This window comes from Sciurus carolinensis, chromosome 12, assembly GCF_902686445.1.
Source record: "Sciurus carolinensis chromosome 12, mSciCar1.2, whole genome shotgun sequence".
Taxonomy (NCBI): Eukaryota; Metazoa; Chordata; class Mammalia; order Rodentia; family Sciuridae; genus Sciurus; species Sciurus carolinensis.
In genome coordinates, this window is record NC_062224.1 from 86,117,410 (window position 1) to 86,135,474 (window position 18,065).

Sequence of the window (18,065 nt, forward strand, 5' to 3'; positions counted from 1 at the left end):
GGGTCCTCCATATCATTTGTGTCTGTGACCCTCCTGTACCTGATAAAGAGCCCAAGCAGAGCAGGCATCCAGGAAACACAAGCTCCCTGGACTTTGCTCTTGAAGTTACCTTTCCTCCAGGACCCCACCTCCTTGGGGTCGTGCTTGTGGTGGTTTTCCCATTTATAAGCTGGGTGACCTTGGGCCTATTTGTCCCATCCTGTCTCACTTTAGTTATTTGTAAAATCAGGATAGCAAACCTGGCGTCACGGGGTCATGGTGAGGCTCACATGGGCTAAGGTACAGCAGGTGACTAGAAGGTGTTGTTCCTCTGACCTCAGGTGGCATTCTCAATCCTTGCCTGGTATGGGGTCAGTAAGAGGAGATCTTGGAAGGGAGTAGCCCCTTCATTTCTCAACAGCACCCCCAAATAATCCACAACTTTAAAAGTTCAAAGAAACACTAGCAATTTATTGGTTTCCTATATTTCAAAAAAAAAGCAAATACATGGCATATCATACAAGGAAAGTGGGACTGGCCACACAAAGTTCTTATACAGACACAAAGCAGGGGAGGGGGTCTCAAGCGAGGCGCCGGATGCCTGGCCGTAATCAGGGGCTCCCCTGCCTGCCCATCAGGGAGCTCCAGCTGCTCGTCTCTCAGCCAGGAGCCAAGGCGGACAAGTAAAGGGCACTCCTTCTCTTGGGGCCTTGGCAGAAGTGTGGGACCTGGGCGACTGTCTGGCCCCCACTGAAGAGGCTGCTGGTGGCCAGTGTCCGGATTTGTCTTAAGCACAGGAGATTCTGGAGTTAAGATGGGCATGGGTCTGTGTCTTTTCTCACTTTGTCCCAAATTAGAACTTTTGGTTTCAGGCGTCGTCCTTGGCAGCCAGAGGCCAGGGATTTAAAATGTGGATTTAAAATCCTAAGAGAGGTCCCTAATATGATACATAAGGCCCAGCAAACCCCATACTCCCTTTCTCTAGGAAATGCATCCCCAACCTCCCCTCGATTTTGCTCTTCTCAAATGACAGGCATGGGTCAGACACCCATATGACAAGGCCAGCTCGAGAGGGCCCAAGACACAACCAAAATCAGGCCTGACCTCACTGTCCACATTGGGCACCTGAGCAGCTACTTTCTTCCCAGAGCAGATGATTGGGCTCACCTGGCTCTTCACCTGGGTAGGGGTTGAGGAGGACACAGAGAAAGTGAACCAAGGGGCTGCAGGAAGCCAGGACCATGCTGAGGGGTTTGCATCACCCTGGCACGTAGGAGATTCACTGTAGTGGTTCATTACCCTCTTGTCCTGACTGCACTGTCCTCTCAGACCAGGGGCTCCCTAAAGCCAAGCACCTGGCTCAGTGTCCCACCCACCCCAGCAGACCGTAATAGCTTATGGTAAGAACAGGGGTGTGGGCTGCTTTGTTCACTGATGTATCCTAAGTGCTTAGAACACTGCCTGGCACAGAGGGATTTTCAAAAAACATATTTTTTAATGAAATGGATTCCTCTGGATGCTAATGATTGGCAGAGGAGACTTTCTGAAACCCACACCCAGGACAATCTGGTGGGACCTGGCTCCCACGTGGCTCCCTGGGAGGCAGAGATGAGCCATAATGGGGAAGGGTGTTATAGATCCACAGCAGCAGAGCACACCTGGTTAAGTGTCATGGGATGCCTCTTGGAGGAGGGTGTCCCCACACATCTGGCCTCCGCCAACCTCAGTGCCTGCATCTCTTAATAGGCCATCCTGAGTCCAGAAAGGAGTTCTGATGGAGGTTGATGGAGAGAAGGAGCACTTGTATTCTTCTAGAGAAGGACACAGACTAGGCAGTTAGTGTCTCCCAAACATCTACCCTGCCAGCCTGGGAGGCTGCATTTTGTGGTCTGTACTAAGGGCTATTGGCATAGACAGGTCTTCTCATGAGGTCCTCAGGGGCCCTTCTGCTACTGCTCACCTAAATGCACAGTGTGGAGTCTAGGGGGTGCCTGGTGCCCCTGGCAGGCCTCTTATCACATCCCCTACGGGTTTCACAAAGATAGAATGGAGATAGGATGGCTGGGGTCCCGGGGTAGTAAGGCATGGTCCCTGACAGGGATGTGGGCTTGCTGTTAGGATTCCCCTGTTGTGGTCTATCCAAACTCCCTTCCTTTGGTCTTCTGGAACCCAAAGCTCCCTCACCTGATGTGGCAGGTTTGGTGGGAAGCAATTTCCTGGTTAATTTCCAACTCCTTTCTCCCTAGTTCCACCGGGAACTTGAGTAGGTAGATGCCCAGCCCCAGCCTGTTTCCTTCTCCACTGGGAAAATGAGACCAAATAGCCATTCCCAGAACAGCTGTTTGGCTTTGAGCACCATGTTTTGCCTTCTTTATCTTGCAGCACAGGCTCCCTGGAAGCTGGGGCTTTGTAGGCTGAGGCTTTGCAGGTCGAGGCTGCTCTGGGGCTATACAGCCCAAGAGAACCTTGAGTTCCATCTCTCTGGCTCCTACTCCCCTGGCGACCTCACGCAGCTAAGCAAGCAAGATTGTCTTGGTGCCTTCCAGAGCCCCACACCCTGCCCAACCCCAGGCCTTGTGGCACTGTGGGAATGGAACATTGTCAGATGCACCAGATTTTCCCATGAGATACACCAAGCCTCGACACCCCAGCCAACCTCCCTGCCTGCAAAGCAGCCTTTTAAGGAGGTGAGCTCCAGCTCGGCTCTTCTTCCTCTCACACTTTCCCTGGGAGATGGCCACAGAGAGGCTGTAGGGCTTCTCTGTGGCCTGACTCTGGTGAGGGTCCCTGCCCTGGCATAATACATTTCTAGAACTATGGGCAGCTAACCTAAAAGCACATGTCATCCTGCCTATGAGGGAGAGACATGGAGACACTTTTGCCCTATCTTATGAGTTGCAACGATACAGCACACCTAGCTTTTGCAGTTTGTAGTTATGTTAGGCACTCACGCACGCACACACGCACACGCACGCACACACACTTACATTATACACATATATATATACCATTTCTCAGAGAAGGAAGTATTGACATCAGATGTAAGCCCTTTTAACTCAAGAAAGTCCCCCCCAACCTCCCCAACCCTTGCCTGCCAGTTCCCCCAAGGAAAAAAAAAAGAATCTAAAAATATCTCCATCATCCACAGTTTTCAGGTTTGTTCTCAGTTGCACTCGAACTTTTCCAAATACTGCACAGAATAACTCATCCAGCAAGGCCTGAGGTCTTCTCATCTAGGTCAGATCTTTCTGGAAAAAGAGGATTCCTCAAGTTAGCATGCTGCGAGATGTTTCCATGTGAGTAAGTCTGGTTAACCCCCTTCTCGCTCACATCTGCCCTAACATGAGCTCTGGCCTGAGACAGGATTCAGGGCCACCCGGACACCTTCATCCATCTCTCCTGTTGTTCAGAAGCAGATCAGCTTTGTCCTGTCATCTCCACCATCCTCTGCACCCTCAGTTCATTGCTAAGCAGTCACATCACACTCATTAAGACTTGCTACCCTACTGGATGTGGTGGCACACACCTGTGATCTCAGTTACTCAGGAGGCTGAGGCAGGAGGATTGAAAGTTTGAGGCCAGCTTGGGTAACTTAGTGAAACCCTTAGCAAAAAACCCATCTCAAAAACGATTTAAAAGGACTCAGGATGTAGCTCAGTGGTAGAGCATGCCTGGGTTTAATCCCTAGTACCCCAGTACCACACACACACTCACACACAAAAGTCTGCTAACTCTAATCTTCTCCCCTTTCCTGTCCTCAAGTTGCTGAGCTTATCTATGAGAGGCATTTAATATTATTTAATATTCCTCTGGACCGCAGTTACAGCTCTCTCCCCCACCAGGATGCGCCTCAGGCTTTGAGGTTGGGGTGGATTTGCTAGCAGTGGGCCTGGGCTGAGAAATCCCTTCAGCTCGGGAAACCCTGTCCTTGTCCCTGGCTACTTGCAGTGGCTCTGTGCCAGGCTGCCACCGGTGAGCCTCTCTAGGTTTGCTGATGTCTGTTTTGAGTATCCTGTGGTTCTCGGATTCCTTGCATAAGAAGCACCCTGGATGCTTGTTTAAAAATGCATTTCCTTGGACTCGACTCCACGAGTCAGAATTGCTGGGGCTGGGGGTGGGTGTGTACATTTTAGCAAGCTTCCCAGGTGATTCTGATGAATGCTAAGGCTCACAAACCTTTGATATAGTACTAGTTCTGAGTTTCTGGTCCCTGGAAATAAGCTTGTCTACACTAGGTATGTGAAGAGACCAGATGGAAGATTATAAGAAGGATAAAAAAGTGAGATTTGGATGATCAAACCCAGAATGACATAGCTCCATACCATTTATCCTTATCAGACAACACACTGTAGTCCATGTAAGTGGCACTGACTGGGTTGTATGGTGGGCAACCTACACAGCTGTACCCAGAAGTCCTGCCCAGACCCTCTGGCCCTTCTGATGCTGCCAGGACATTAGACATCTCTAATCTGTGGTGGGACGGTGTAGGCGCTCAGTCAGGAGTCTAGGTAGCTGTGCTTATAGTCCTTGTGTTGGTCAGAGCCAGAGAATGCTTCTGTGTCCCTGGAAAGCATGGGACTAGCCCCTCTCTGAGACTGGCCAAGGTTTCAGGGTGGTCCTGGAGGCACCCAGTGGCGGAAGTGGGCTGGTTCTTACCTGCAAGCTACAGTCTCTTCTTAGAATCTGGAGGTAAAGTTCCTGAGGCTGTTGGCCCCCGCTAGGGCTCCCAGCATATTCCTGTCGAAGCCTTGCTGCAAAGGGAGGAACATGAGCTGTTTGATTCATCTTCGGAAAAAACAGTGTGGGGCTCCCCATAGGGCCGGCCGCAGCCCTCCTGGAGCATCCCTGGGCTCCTGTAGCCTCGGACATGGTGTGCTCTGACCACTGTGCACATGGGTCAGGGCTAAAGAGAAACTAATTAAATGTGCAACCTGACCTAATGCCTTTCCTATCCAGGAGTTAGAGACGTGTTTTGGTTTCGGCCAGTGCATTGGAGTCACCTACCTGAATTTGCAGAAACCTGAGTCAGAGCATGAGGATTTAGGCTAGAATACATTTCTCTACACAACAACCAGAATCCAATTAGAGACGTTGTCAGTTGGTCTTCCCTCTGACTGCCTCTGCCTGTCTTATTTTAAATTCTGGCAAGAGCTCTGGGACAGGGAGGCCAGGTTGAGGGTTTCTCAAACTCAGGGGCAGGGGCTGGTGCTGGGGTGAGAAGCTGCTGAACTGTGAGGTTCTGTTTACTTGTCTGGCTGGCAGTGTACCAGCCCCCGAGCTCCTGCTGGGTGCAGTCACGCCTGTTATTTCTTCTAGAATAGAGCAGGTGCTTAGGACATGCTTCAGGGTGAGGACAGCAGCCATCCTCCAGGGCTGGGGGCAGAGGTGACTTGAGAAGAGGGCCCTGGTTCAGCCCTGGGCCCTGAGGGCCAGGTCAGCTTATTGCTGATCTGTGGGAACAGGAAGGGTGATGACACAGGGGATCCAAAACAGCAAAGTCCCCGTCCTACTGTGTTTGGGCGTGTTTGACATGATGTTGTTTTTTCCCCCTGCAGATTTGCTTGCTTGCTCCTGTTGAGCTTGGCTGAATTTGGTGGAAAGAACGCAGGAGTGAAAAGTTCTGGATCCCAGCCTCAGTCCTGCCCTGACTCGCTGAATCAAGAGAAACTCTTCAGATCCTGATTCTGCAGTCAACAAAAGGGACATAAGCCATGTGACCTGCCTCACCTGCACTTGTGACAACCCAGTGTTGTCTTTGAATGATCTGAATGTGCTTTGAGAACCGAAGCCTTGACCCAGATCCTGCCAAGGCTATTGTCAAGAACAACTGGAGAAAGAGGGGGACACTGAATGGGGACACTGGCTCCCAAAGGACAGGATAGAGGGGAATTCACACGGAGAACCTAAGGAGTGGATTCCCTGTGTGTCTTTAAGAGCAGGCTCTATATTTTTGGATGAGTTGAACCCTTTGGACCACCTTCAAACAACTCAAAGAAGCCGTCACCCTGACTTCCTCCCACCCCTGCCCCTGTGTCTATCTGGTTGCCACCACTTGGCCATGCCCACCTTCATGGTGCTGTGCTGGAAAAGGGAGTTGAATGCAAGTGGAGAACAAGGGCCACTGTTCACCTTCAGATTTCCCAATCATCTTGGACCACGGGGGCTTCCCAGCCCCCCTACTGTCTCCCTGCTCTGCTAGAGGAGTGCTGTCCCTCCTTATGCCCAGGTTGCTCTCCTGTCCTCCTTCTCTCCATCCCCTTCATTCTCCTTCTTTGCCCACTCCCACTCCTCTAGTGACAGAGACTAGGATCCCCTCTGCCTTTCACAGGTCTCTTCCATCTCCCCTCTGTCTCGTTTCTTTCTGGGCCAAACTGCACTGAGGGACACCTCCTGTCCATGGCCCCTGCTCCTTTCCCCACACTGCCTCACCCACTAGCACAAGCCCTGAGATGCTCCCCTTGCTTTGCCAGCCATACTCTTTGAGGTCCCCAGAGACTTCTGAATTAGCAGCTAGACCCAAGGCTTTCCCAATTCCATTCTCCTTGTCCCCTCCACAGCACTGGGCACTGATCCCATCTGCCCTTGTGGCTCTCTCTCTATGAGATCTTCATCCTTTTCCAGAAACTTGTGTAGATCCTCCTGTTTCCCTGGCCTTAGCCCCCAAGTGAGGGTCTTCATGCCTCTGCCTTTGTCTCTCAAGACTTCCCCACAGGATGGGCTCCATGAGAGTCTTGCCTGTTCTGGCGTCACCTGTCTCTGCTCCAGGCTCTCTGCCAGGGTCCCACTCCACATTCCCGAGCCACCCAGATCCGACCTCCTACTCCCACGCCAAGAGCCTCCCCCAGCTCTTGCCAGCTCATCTATGTCTGTTAATGCAGCTGCAGCGTCTCCAAGCCAAAGCCTCAAGGGACTCAGCCCTGAGCTTCTACTCCTGCCTTCTCTCCTTCATTCCCACCTCTCCACGGCCGGCACCTCAATCAAAGGATGGCCGTGTAGGAATGGAAAAGAGGGATCAGTGTGGAGATGTAACAGGACACAGCCTGATGGAGGACTTGGGGCCTCTGATGCTGGGGAGTTTTGAGGACAGAGAGGCAGGTCACACTGGACAAGTAGAGCAGTCTCCAGGGTCTTCCTGCCCTCACTTGCTGGTATGGAATTAGTTTTTCCAGGGCTGCTTCCATCATGAGACCCTCTACTCAAAACCTCAATTGGTTCCCCAGTGCCAAGGGCACAAGTCCAAACTCTTTGCCTGAAATTGAAGGGTTTTTGTAATCAAGCCCAAACCTACCTCGCCAGCGGAGCACCCATCAGCCCCCAAATGACTTGTGAGCTGTTTGTTCACGTGCCTTTCACTTTGCTCCTAAACAATCCCACCCCACAGAGGAGGTTGTGCAATTCTCCTCTCCTCTCCACGTGCTTGGCACCCCCTAGAGGTCCTGGAGACCAGGGATTGGGCAGAGCACCGATCACATTCATTGTCATGCAGACTGCTGCTCAGACTCTGGGGCAAGTCTCACCTGGCTGGGTGGGGCGGGCCAGTCCGCCTCCTGCTTCTTGATCCGCTGGAACTTTGGTACAGGGCAAAGAGCCTCATCAGAAGAGGCTACTGGTGTGGGCGCTTACCTGTCTGAGGACACCCTGCAGCTCCTTGCTGGACCACATGTCAGAGAGGAGGAGCCGGGCAGCCTCTGCAGCCTTGGGCGAGGCACTGGGCAGGTGGGAAGGGCATGTGTGAGACGAGACTCCAGAGGCACAAGAGCACCCTCCGCTCTCAAACCCTCCCTTCCAGGTCTTAGAGACGGATGTGGGGAGGTGTCAGCGTGTGCAAGAGTGGCGGGCCCCAGTCACTACACAGTGGGCACAACCCCACACCCCTGCCCACCTAGGGGCAGCCCAGAGGTCACAAGGTGGTAGTGGACCACTGTCCTGTAGCCCTTTGTCCTGGGAGGAGAGAGCCCGTGGAGCAGAATAAAGTCCCCACAGAGTTGATTCTGGTGCTCCATGCTTCTTGCCAACCCTCTAAGGACCCATTGTCCCCACATGTCCCCCAGCCAAGAAGCATCTGCCTCTGTCCCCTCTCCTGAGGCCTGGAGGCTGGAACCATACCCCGTAAGGCCTTGGAGCTCCCCCTGCCTGCCACCCCCGTCCTAGGTGCTTCCCTGCTGCATGTTTGTTCCTACTGTTCAGGGCGGGGGACCGTGATGTGGGGCCAGGTGGGCATGGACACCCACTTGGCCCACCCACCTGTTGCGGCACAGGTTGATGATGTTGTTGAGCGTGCTGCCGGAGAAGTACTGCTTAGCCATCTGCGGCTGTGAGGTTATCAGGTTCCTTACAGTGTAGCAGGCGGAAGCCAAGATGTCTTCGGAGTTGCTGGTGTTGCCAGTATGGCTGGTGAGGAGCTTGGTCACCTCTGGGAACACTTGGTTCCCTGGGAGAGGAAGTAGTGGGGTGTGGTATCAGAATTGCTGAGTGCAAGAGGGGTCGAGGCATCCTCTCTGGCCCTTGGAACCAGCTCCAACTCAGATGGGACCTCTATAGATCTGCTCCCCTCCCTTGGGTGACCTGCCTCCCCCAGCTCCACTCCTCTCCTGGTCCAGCTTCCCCTCAGAATGCTCGCCCTGGGGAATGATTCAAGGGTGACCTTCCAGTGGGCTCCTGGGTGTCCTCTCTGGAGGGGACGGTGTGAGTGCTCTTACCCATCACTCTGTGCAGCACAGGGTGGCGGGACATGTTGCTCAGGAGGGAGGCCCCAGAACGAACCACGTCAGAGTTGCCAGATTGCAGGAGGCGGGCGATTTGTGGCAAGCCCTTTTCCTTCAGCCCAATCAGCTGGCTCATGCCACTGGACATCTACGAGAGAAGGCCCCAGGGAGGAGCTGGCTGGCAGCTTCCCAAGCACACAGTGGGCAGAGGGGCAGCCAGTCCAAGCAGAGACCCAGAACCTTTCTCCTTCACACTGAAAGACTACAGATTACTTACACATGGGTGACTACAGAGCAGTAGGCTCACCTGTCCTCCTTTTCTGTCCCTGCTCCCTGCTCTTAGCTAAAGCCAGGTGATCAAAAGGGGGAAGTCTCATTTCTCTCACTCGCGGGGATCCAGAGTCAACTTCTAACTAACAAGAGTGTCACTCACCCCACCGTCTCAGCTCTGCCTTCCCAAAGAATCTGCTCACACAAAATTGCATGTTCAAGACATTTGTCACTTTAAAAATGTCTGTTATCTTCTTCCAACTTCCCCATCCCTACAGGATTCAACCCATATTTGTTGAGGGCTGGAGGGAGGTCAGGTCATCCAAGCCTCAAAATAACAAATGCATCCAGATGTGACCTGGTCGAGGGCTGTGTGGGGTCCTCAGAAGCCCCCGCCTCCTCCCCTCAAAGTCAGGGAAGTTTCCGTTAGCCACAGTTTACCTGTGTCCCATGGCTGTCCATTTTCCTCTCGCCCTAAGTAAAGCTGGGGAACAGCTGTCCCCTCCTCCTCTAAGCTTTTTGGGTTGCAAACAGGCCTCCTCTGATCCCACTCCATCATGTCCCTCAAAATCTATTTGGTTTCAAACCTACACTGATTCTGTCACATATTTCTCTAGACCTGTCCATGTCCCAAACTCTCGCTTTTCCACCTCTGTTAATTCACCAAATGGAGACTCCTCCTGCTAGGCACATGTTCCATCCCTGTCCCTGACACCAGGCGGAGCCCAGGAGGCCAGGAACTGCCAGACAAAGGGGACAGTGTGGGTACCCATAAAATCCAACAGGGGTGGGTCTGCCCTCTGAGCACCATCCCAGAGTCCCCAGGAAGTGGGGGCACCTCTGCCCCTGTCACTTCCCTGTCCGGCCCAGGGCCTGGCATACACCGGGCACTCTGCTCATGTCTGCAGCATGAAGCTCAGAGCCGCGTGTGTTTGATAGACTCGGCCAGGAGCACGCTGGTGGGAAAGAGGAGAGCAGACCCTGGGGTGAGGGTCGGAAGATGCGGGGAGCAGGAGGGAGGGCCGCCTCACCAGCCCCTTGCTGGCCGTCAGGTTCTGCAGGGCCCCGGCGCAGGCCTCCAGGGTAGCGTCTTTCTTGCTTTTGCCCATGAGGTTCAGGTAGGTGCGAATGGCATCTGAGTGGTAGAGCCAGCTGCTGCCCTTGGGGTTGGTTTCTTCCTCGGGAAGCGGGCAGTCATAGTTGTTGTTCTGAGGACAAAGAGCGGGTCAGTGTGAGGCCTGGAGAGGGGACACAGCCTGAGAATCCTGCCCCCAACCTGGGTACCTGGTAGGAGGCGCGTGCCTGCTAGGCCGGGAGCCTGGACACCACCCCCTCGCCCCTTTCCTCTGTGCATCCCAGCTTGCCATGGAATTGGGGGACAGGCCTTAGTCCTTGGGACTGTCTCCTAGGGCCAGAGAGCATTCCTGGTGTCCAGGGAAGTGCTCTGGGTCTCCTTGGCTCAGACCTTCCTGCTGTGTGAGGCTGCTCTGGGGTCTCACAGCGGGATGCTTCCTCCCTCCCAGAGTCATAATGTGGGTCTGACCTACCCTGGGCCCACAAGGCTGGTTTGATACTTGGCTTCCACAGCTATGCCCAGTAGAGGAGGCCTGACCCTTGCTCCTCAGCACCTTTTTCAGGAGGTTCAGGAAGTGGTGGGAACCAGCACCAGAGGGCGGTCAGAGGAAGAAAGGCAGGGGAGACTGAGGCCTGCCGAGAGGGCGCTGGAGCTTTTGCCTTGGGGGTGATCTGGGCTCCTACAGGTCCCCTTCACATGCAAGATGGTGCTCCCGGAGCACAGCACAGTCCCAAGGCCATGGCTTTGGCAGGGGCCTGTCCCCCTGGGGTTAAGAGGAAAGGCGGGCTGGGGCAGCGGACCTGGTGGAGCACTTGGGGGGTGGCCCTGGTTTCGTTCTCACCATCATCTTGTCGCTCTTGTTGCTGAAGCAGCCGGTGGAGGACTTCTCCGTGTAGGCGTTGCGGGTGTTATACTCCAGCTGGCGGTAGCGGGTGGGCACCTCGGCATCCAGGCGGTAGGAGAGGTTGTGCAGGATGCACATGCAGTTCTCCACAGACTGCGGAGCAAGCAGAAGCAGGTGCCTGAGCCGGCTCGGCTCCCGATGGGCTACTGGACCTGGCACCTACCTGACTAATCTGAGTGGCATCAAGGGATATGAGAACAGTCGCCTGTCACAGCCTCTGGAAAGAGCTCCCTGGGACACTCCTGGCATTTGGATTTGAATCCTGCCTTTCTCATTTCCTGGCTGTTTGAACTTGAGTGACTCACCTCATCTTTAAGGGTCTCAGTTTCCTCAACTATAAAACTGGACCAAAATTACCTCACTGGGCTATTGAGGAGATCACACGGCTGACCCTTCAACATCCTTGGACTTCGTATCCATGGGTTCAGCCAACCACGACTGAAATTATTTTAAAAAACCTTGTGTCTCCACTGAACATGTACAGATTTATTTCTCATCATTATTCCCTAAACAATATAGTATAACAACTGTTTATATAGTATTTACCTTGTATTAAGTATTTTAAGTAATCTAGAGATGATTTAAAGGATATGGGAGGAAAACCAGGCATGAGGTGCATGCCTGTAATTCTAACCACCCAGGAAGCTGAGGCAGGAGGATTGCAAATTTGAGGCCAGTCTGGGAAACTTAATGAGAATCTGTCTCAAATTGTTTAAAAAAAGGGGATGGGGATGGGAGTGAAGCTCAGTGGTAGAGTACCTCTGGGTTTAATTTCCAGTCTGTATATAGGAATGTACATAAGAAATATGCAAATACTATACCATTTTATAAAAGAGATTTGAGTATCTGTGGATTTTGTATTCTGGGGGGTCCTGGAACCATCCCTCAGGGTGGTACTGTCCATGGAGAGTACCTACCGTGGGGCCTCACATATTGTAGGACACAACAGATCAGAGTGTTTCTATTGCTATGGACAAAGTGTTGATAGGAACACTGGGGAATTGAGGAGTATGGCTGCCCTTCTGGAACAATCTCCTTCAAGAGCAGCCCCAATTCCTTTAGGTTCTAAAGGGCCACTGCTTTCTCCTGCTCTCTTTCCAAGACCACACCTCAGCTTCCATAGTGAATGTGCTAGGGCACACCAATAGTGAGATCTGGGATCTGGGACTTCACAGCAGCAGCTGGGCCCCCATTTGCCTTTGGTGTACCTCCAGGCTAGGGTTTGGAGGCCACAGACTTGCCTCCCCTAATAATGCTTGGGTCCTGCTGGGTTCTGAGGGAATCTGACTTCCAGGGTTTAGGGTCACCCAAGTCTAAGGGATCTTGAGTGCAGAGCAGGAAAGCACCTTGCCTGCAGGAACCAGGCTGGGCAGCCAAGTGACAAGGCTCTTTCCTGAGGCCCTGTTGTCACTTCCGGTGGAAGGAGCAAGAGATAAAAGTCCCTCCTCATGGGACTGGGCTCAGGACCCAGAAGCTGTGATTCCCAGCCTACCCCCTGTTGAGGTGGGGAACATGGAAGCCCACTGTCTCCCTGTCCCCTGAACCACTGTCCTTCCACAGTGGCAGAAAATCAGCCTTTAGTTTATCTTCTCTCTTGATGTGTCCTTTCTGTTTATGCTGGTATGTCCCAAAGTCTGGAAAGGGCAGGAGGATGGCCTGCTGATTCTGGAGTCTCATTTCAGGAAAAAATCTGAGACCCTGGGAGCAGCAGTGTGTGTCCCAGGGCTGCAAATGGGGCTCAGACTCACTGGTGACAGTGTGGCCCCAGAGCCTACCCCTGTGTGTTATGCCCTTGCTCTAAGATGTACCCTCTGCTGCCCTAGACTCCAAACTACTTTTTTGTCACTGAGCCAGGCCTCAAAGTCACCCAGAAAGTGTAACCCTGACTCCTGGGATCTGGGAAAGAGAAATGTCATGGCCAGGAAACCAAGGAGCTGGCCTCGCTGGTTCCAGTTGTGGCCCTGGGCTTTGCAGCTCTGGACAGAGGACAGGGGTTGGGGCTGGAGGTCAAGGCGCCACCAGGGCTGCACTCTCACCTTGTCATCGCAGCGGCTGGCTGCCACACAGTTCTGGACATAGGCCATGAGGGAGTCAATAAGCCCCGAGTAGTTCCGCATGGTCTGGCGGCCTGCATCGGCTGAGCTCAGGTTTCTGCAGAAGAGAACAGGCAGGGTGGGAGGAAGTGGGCAAGGCAGGAGAGAGGACAGGGAGGGAGTGGGGACAGTGTGGTAGAGACACACAGTGGGGAAATGGGGACAGGCTGTCTGTCTGTCTGCTATTGCTCCCGGTACCCTGCAGCCCTAGAAAGTCCTTAGTCCTACTGGCTTTTCATCTCCCTAGTCTCTGCTCCCGGGAGGCTTGGAGAAGCACAAGCTGAGGCGCAGGAGCACAAGCCCACAGCACCCTCCACTCTGGGGGCTTCTCAGCAATTGGGGAAGACACCCCCATTAGAATTAGGTGTGACCCTACAGGGAATCTTGCTCCACAGTTCCACACTCTGCCTCCACCGCCACCCCATCTTGTAAACCTCTGCTCTGAGAACAAGCACAGCAGCCCCCTCCTCCAGCAGCCCCCAGAGACTATGCCACACCCTGGTGTGGAACTCAGGAAACTTTGGGCAGAGCAGTGCCATCCTCATGCCAATGAATGTGGCAAGTGGTTTTAGCACCACAGCTGGGAAGTGACTCATAAGCAGCCAATCAGTAGACTTTTAGACTTTTGTCTAAAAGAACACTCTTCAAGATAGTACAAGAAATGCATTTTTCTGAGGTGGAGGAAGAGGAAATGGTGGAACCAGTTTGGATACTCTGATCCAGGCATTTCTCCCATTAGAGTCCTAATTAAGGTCCTCTGTATGCCCTCAGAGGAGATGGTAGGGTCCTGAGCCTGATCCAGAGTCACAGAAGGTAGCGATGCCTGGGTCCCATGTCTTGGAGCCAGCCCTTGAGAGGCGGCACCAGGCTGGATGCTAGTTCTCTGGTTGAATGTTGGCCAAGATGGTGCTGCCTTGGGAAGGGTCTGAGGCCAGGGCAGAAAGATCCCAAGTGCCCTCTTTTCTCACCTCAAGCAGCCTGTGGCGTTGAAGAAGACCTCAGGATCCACCACTTCTCGGGACATGTTGCTATTGCCATCACACCAACCCGAGAAAGGAATGATGACCCGGTCAGCCAGAACAGGCAGAGCATCGGCCACCAGCTCCTCCTTCAGCTCATCAGTGGAAGACAGGTTCCAGAGCAGCCCTGGGAGTTGGAGATGGTCAGCTCAACATGTGTGGGCTCCAAAGCACCTGGAGGCCATGGTGTCATCCCAACCTGGGCTCTTTTAGCAATGGACCATTCCAGGTTGGCTGGTCTATCCAGCCAGTTGTCGGACTCTTTCATGAGCTGATTCTCAGTGTCCTCACTAGATTGCAGTTAATTTGAGGGATAGGAACATCTGAGTTCTCTGACTAGGTCAAAATTATTCACATGGAAGGTGACCATAATATAGTTTATTGATCAGTAGTTTTTAATGTGAATTTTAGCACTCAGAATCTTCTAATGTTCTTGATATTCTATCTGGAAGTCATTCCAGGAAAAACTTATCAGTTATTACTCTACAGAGTCTCATCCTCCCAGTCCAAGTCAAGGTCTTCATGGTGACCTCTGTTGCACCCCACCTTGAGTCTATGGATCAAGCCTTCCTCCCCTTGTCCTCCCGCAACAGATCATGACCTCCTGTGGATATGTAGATCATTTGGGGCCACCATCAAACACTACTCATCTGGCCAAGGCCAGTGTCACTAGGTTCCCAGAATTTTGCCCAGACAATTCTGCACAGCTGTGCCTTGGCCTGGCCTGCAGGGACCAGCCTGCACCCCAGCTGAAGGCCACAGCCTGCAGTCTTGCATGCTGTCCTACCAGTCAGTTGTTTCTGGATCTCGGTGCTCCCAGTCTTCCTCAGGAGGTTGACAGCTTCACGGATTCCGTTCTGCCTCCGGGTCTCCAGCTTGTTGGTGGTGCTCCGGAACACCAGGTTTCGCAGGGCCCCCGCGGCAGCCTGCTGGACGTTCTGGTTGGGGCTGCGGAGGAGGTCCACCAGCTTGCAGATGCCTCCCAACTGATAGACCTGCCGGAAGAGTCGCCATGTTGCCCGGTCAAGGGAGGGGAGGCTGAGCCACTCATTCTCTGCTTAAAGCAGATTTCCCCCCAACCAAAATTTTAAGAGTCTACTTTCAGTTCAGAAACATACAAATGAACCAAAATAAATAAGCAGCATAAGGTATTGGCAACAGAACCAGACCAGAAACCAGAAGACCAGGACTCCGGGCCCAGCTCCCTCACGTCCTGACTGGAAGACCTTCAGCAAATCACCCCTGCTTTCCTGAGCCCTATTTTCCTCTTCTAGAGTAGGATGGTGAGGGTCAGATGAGAAAATGTATACACCTACACCCCAAAATCCTAGGCAGAACATAGAGGGAGATGCTTCCATGGAAACACTTTCTTCTATGGCAGAAACTTTGATGAAAGTAGCCCTGGCCTCTAGGAAACTCATTTATGCCACAATATCCTTGGGCTGAACTGCAGAGTGTATGTGTCCCTCTTGTCAGTGATGGGGGTGGAGGGCACTCAAGAGGGTAGGGAGCCGTCATGTTCTTAAGTGAAATTTGAGAAAGGGGAACCCATGGCTATCACTAAAGGGACTCTTCTGTGACCAGTGGAGGAAATGTACTTGTCTAATGTCCACTCAGCAGAGGGCTTTGCTCTGCAGGCTAAGATGCCAGCTCTGACCTTGGGCATTGCCAGGCATACTCCTTATTCCTGGCAGCTGGGCAGGGTGAGAAGAAGTCAACTGTAAATACCCGCACCCCTCTCCGAACGCAGGGTCAGGCTGCTACACCCAGATCTGCTCTGCCTGCTGGGAAGGGAAGAGAGCAGTCCGTTACCTGCTGCTTGGCAGATTCATCCTGGAAGCAGGTGTGCTGGATGTAATAGGCCCCGATGGCCTGGTACTTCTCATCCTGGGAGCTCAGGTACTGCACGGCCTTGGGGATGGTCAGCCCACTGCACTCGATGTCCTCACTGCAGATCCTGCAAGGCATGGACGGCGGGCGCGTGTTACAGGGTGAGCCCTGATGAGGGGGCCCAGAATCCTCCCTCGCACACCCAAGCAGCCACAGCCTCATGTCCCTTCCAGAGGGCCAGCCTAAGGCCCACTTGGAGAATACCCGCCGAGGACCAGCTCCCCCAGAAGGGCAGGCTCACCTACTGCATTTCCCCTCTGTGGGAACACTGGCTCTGAGGCACCCTGGTCTTGGGATGAGGTCCAGGCAGCACAGTTGTCTTTGCTCTGAGCAAAACTCCACCCTATTCCCTGAGGGTAAGCCCTCCACCTATCATGCCATCTATCATGTTTGCACTTGGCATTGGGAAGATGGAAGAGAATGGCTGTGAGCCGGTTCCTTCGTTCCTTCCATCCATTCATCCATCCCCACGTCTCACCCCCCAAAACCTCACACTTCCTTCCCATCCTCAGGGTGACCACGTTCCTCCTGATCAGGATCATTCTCGGGTGATAGTCACCAGAGACCCCCACAGTTGGATCCCTTCTCCAGACTCCTCTGACCAGCACATTAGTCTTTAGCCAGAGAAGTAGTCCTAAAAGGCAGTCTTTCCTGTGTCCTGCTTCCGAAGATATGGCAAGATCACTGAGGGCAGGGGCAAATCTTCTGTGAAACCCAGTCCTACCCCATGGGTATCCTTCATCATCTATAGAAGGAATCTTCTCCTCCTTCATACTAGACTCAGGTTCTGCCTTAGTAGGTGCTCAGTAAACAGTCATAGTTTTAACTAGGGCAACACAACTCAGTTTCCAGAAAAATCACCCAAAGGGCAGAGCTCTCTGATGCTGAGTTAGTAGCACCCCTGACCTGTATTGAGAGACTCTCACCTGGCATCCATCAGTCAAACATCTAAAAAGCTTGTTGCTCAACCCCTCTATATCCTATCTAGGCCCTCCATTCTGGGCCTGTAGTTGGGGACAGATGTCGCCTGATCAGAGTCTTCAAGGGAGAGAGATTTCTTATTTATTTTCCAAATTATCATAAATACATGTTACAGTCTTCAAGTATAATTTCACTTTAGAATGGGGCTCTGCTTATTTTCAGCAGAGTGTGGAAAGAGCATATGATATAGAAACAGCTGTGTGGCCTTGGGTGAGCTACTTGACATCTCTGTGTCTTGTTTCCTCCTCAGGAATGCTAGCTCCTTCTTGGAAGGGGCTGTGATGGTTAAAGATAAAGAACACAGTACTCCTGAGGCTCCAAGAGGAGTGGACTGTGTAGCTCCAGAATAGCTCTGGGCTGTCCTGTCAGAGCCCTGTCCCCTGCACTCGCCACAGAGCCTAGCGTGTAATATTTGCTCAGTAAATATTTGCCAAATAAATGAACAACAATCATCAGGTGACAAAGAATAGTTTTCAGATTCCTGAAGCTCTGATGCCTGAAGGACAGGGTCACTGTCACTCACAGTACTGTGCACTGTGGCCCCAAACCACCCTGTGCCTAGAGCTCTTCCCCCACCCAGGGTGGGGACGTGGGGGAACCTGGGGGCTCTCATGCTAGTCAAGCGCTCTGCCACTGAGACGCGTCCCCAGCCCTGCCTGTGGCTCTTTTCCCAATGGGTTCTCCTTCGTTCCCACTGGGCAGTGGTCTTTCGACCTTTGTGGATGGGAGCTGTGCTCTGTCCCTGAGCCCTACATCAAGTCCCTCAGGTTTCTGTCTATCTGGCCTAATTGTCCTTTGGACTTCCTGTTTTTAGAACACAGCCCATAACCCGTTCTAGTTCCATCATTTACACCAGGGCCTGTTTCTTTGCTTCTGGAACAGATGGAGATGAGTGTGTCTAAGATCAGAGGCTCTCGGACTCTAGCGTGAACCCCGGTCACCTGTGGAGCTGATGGGAACACACAGTGCTGGGCCCCTCTGGCGTTTCTGAGCATTTCTATCACATTCCTGGCTGACGCTGGCGTCGCAGGTTGGAGGAGTTCACTTGGAGAACCACTGGCCTCCTTGACCATCTCTAGTTAGTGAACCCTCTTCTCATAACCTGCCTGTGACCTTTTAATCTAAACACTCAATATCTGGGTTCTGTCT

The 18,065-nt window shown here is 52.8% G+C and overlaps 1 protein-coding gene across 2 annotated transcripts in view; it reads right to left on the bottom strand.

Moving 5' to 3' along the window:
• Positions 1-463: 463 nt before the first annotated feature.
• Pkp1 (plakophilin 1) overlaps positions 464-18,065 on the bottom strand; it is a 46,812-nt gene continuing 29,210 nt past the window's right edge. The window contains exons 4-14 of one of the 2 annotated variants that reach the window (XM_047521200.1): positions 15,858-16,002; positions 14,833-15,040; positions 13,995-14,172; positions 12,970-13,084; positions 10,871-11,026; positions 9,986-10,162; positions 8,679-8,832; positions 8,224-8,410; positions 7,603-7,687; positions 4,636-4,730; positions 464-3,223 (exon numbers count right to left, since the gene is read on the bottom strand). In XM_047521200.1, coding sequence (XP_047377156.1) covers positions 4,656-4,730; positions 7,603-7,687; positions 8,224-8,410; positions 8,679-8,832; positions 9,986-10,162; positions 10,871-11,026; positions 12,970-13,084; positions 13,995-14,172; positions 14,833-15,040; positions 15,858-16,002 — 1,480 coding nt within the window. In that variant the 3' untranslated portion in view covers positions 464-3,223; positions 4,636-4,655. Of the gene's footprint in view, positions 3,228-4,635; positions 4,731-7,602; positions 7,688-8,223; positions 8,411-8,678; positions 8,833-9,985; positions 10,163-10,870; positions 11,027-12,969; positions 13,085-13,994; positions 14,173-14,832; positions 15,041-15,857; positions 16,003-18,065 lie in introns of both variants that reach the window. The other variant, XM_047521199.1, reaches the window with a different exon arrangement.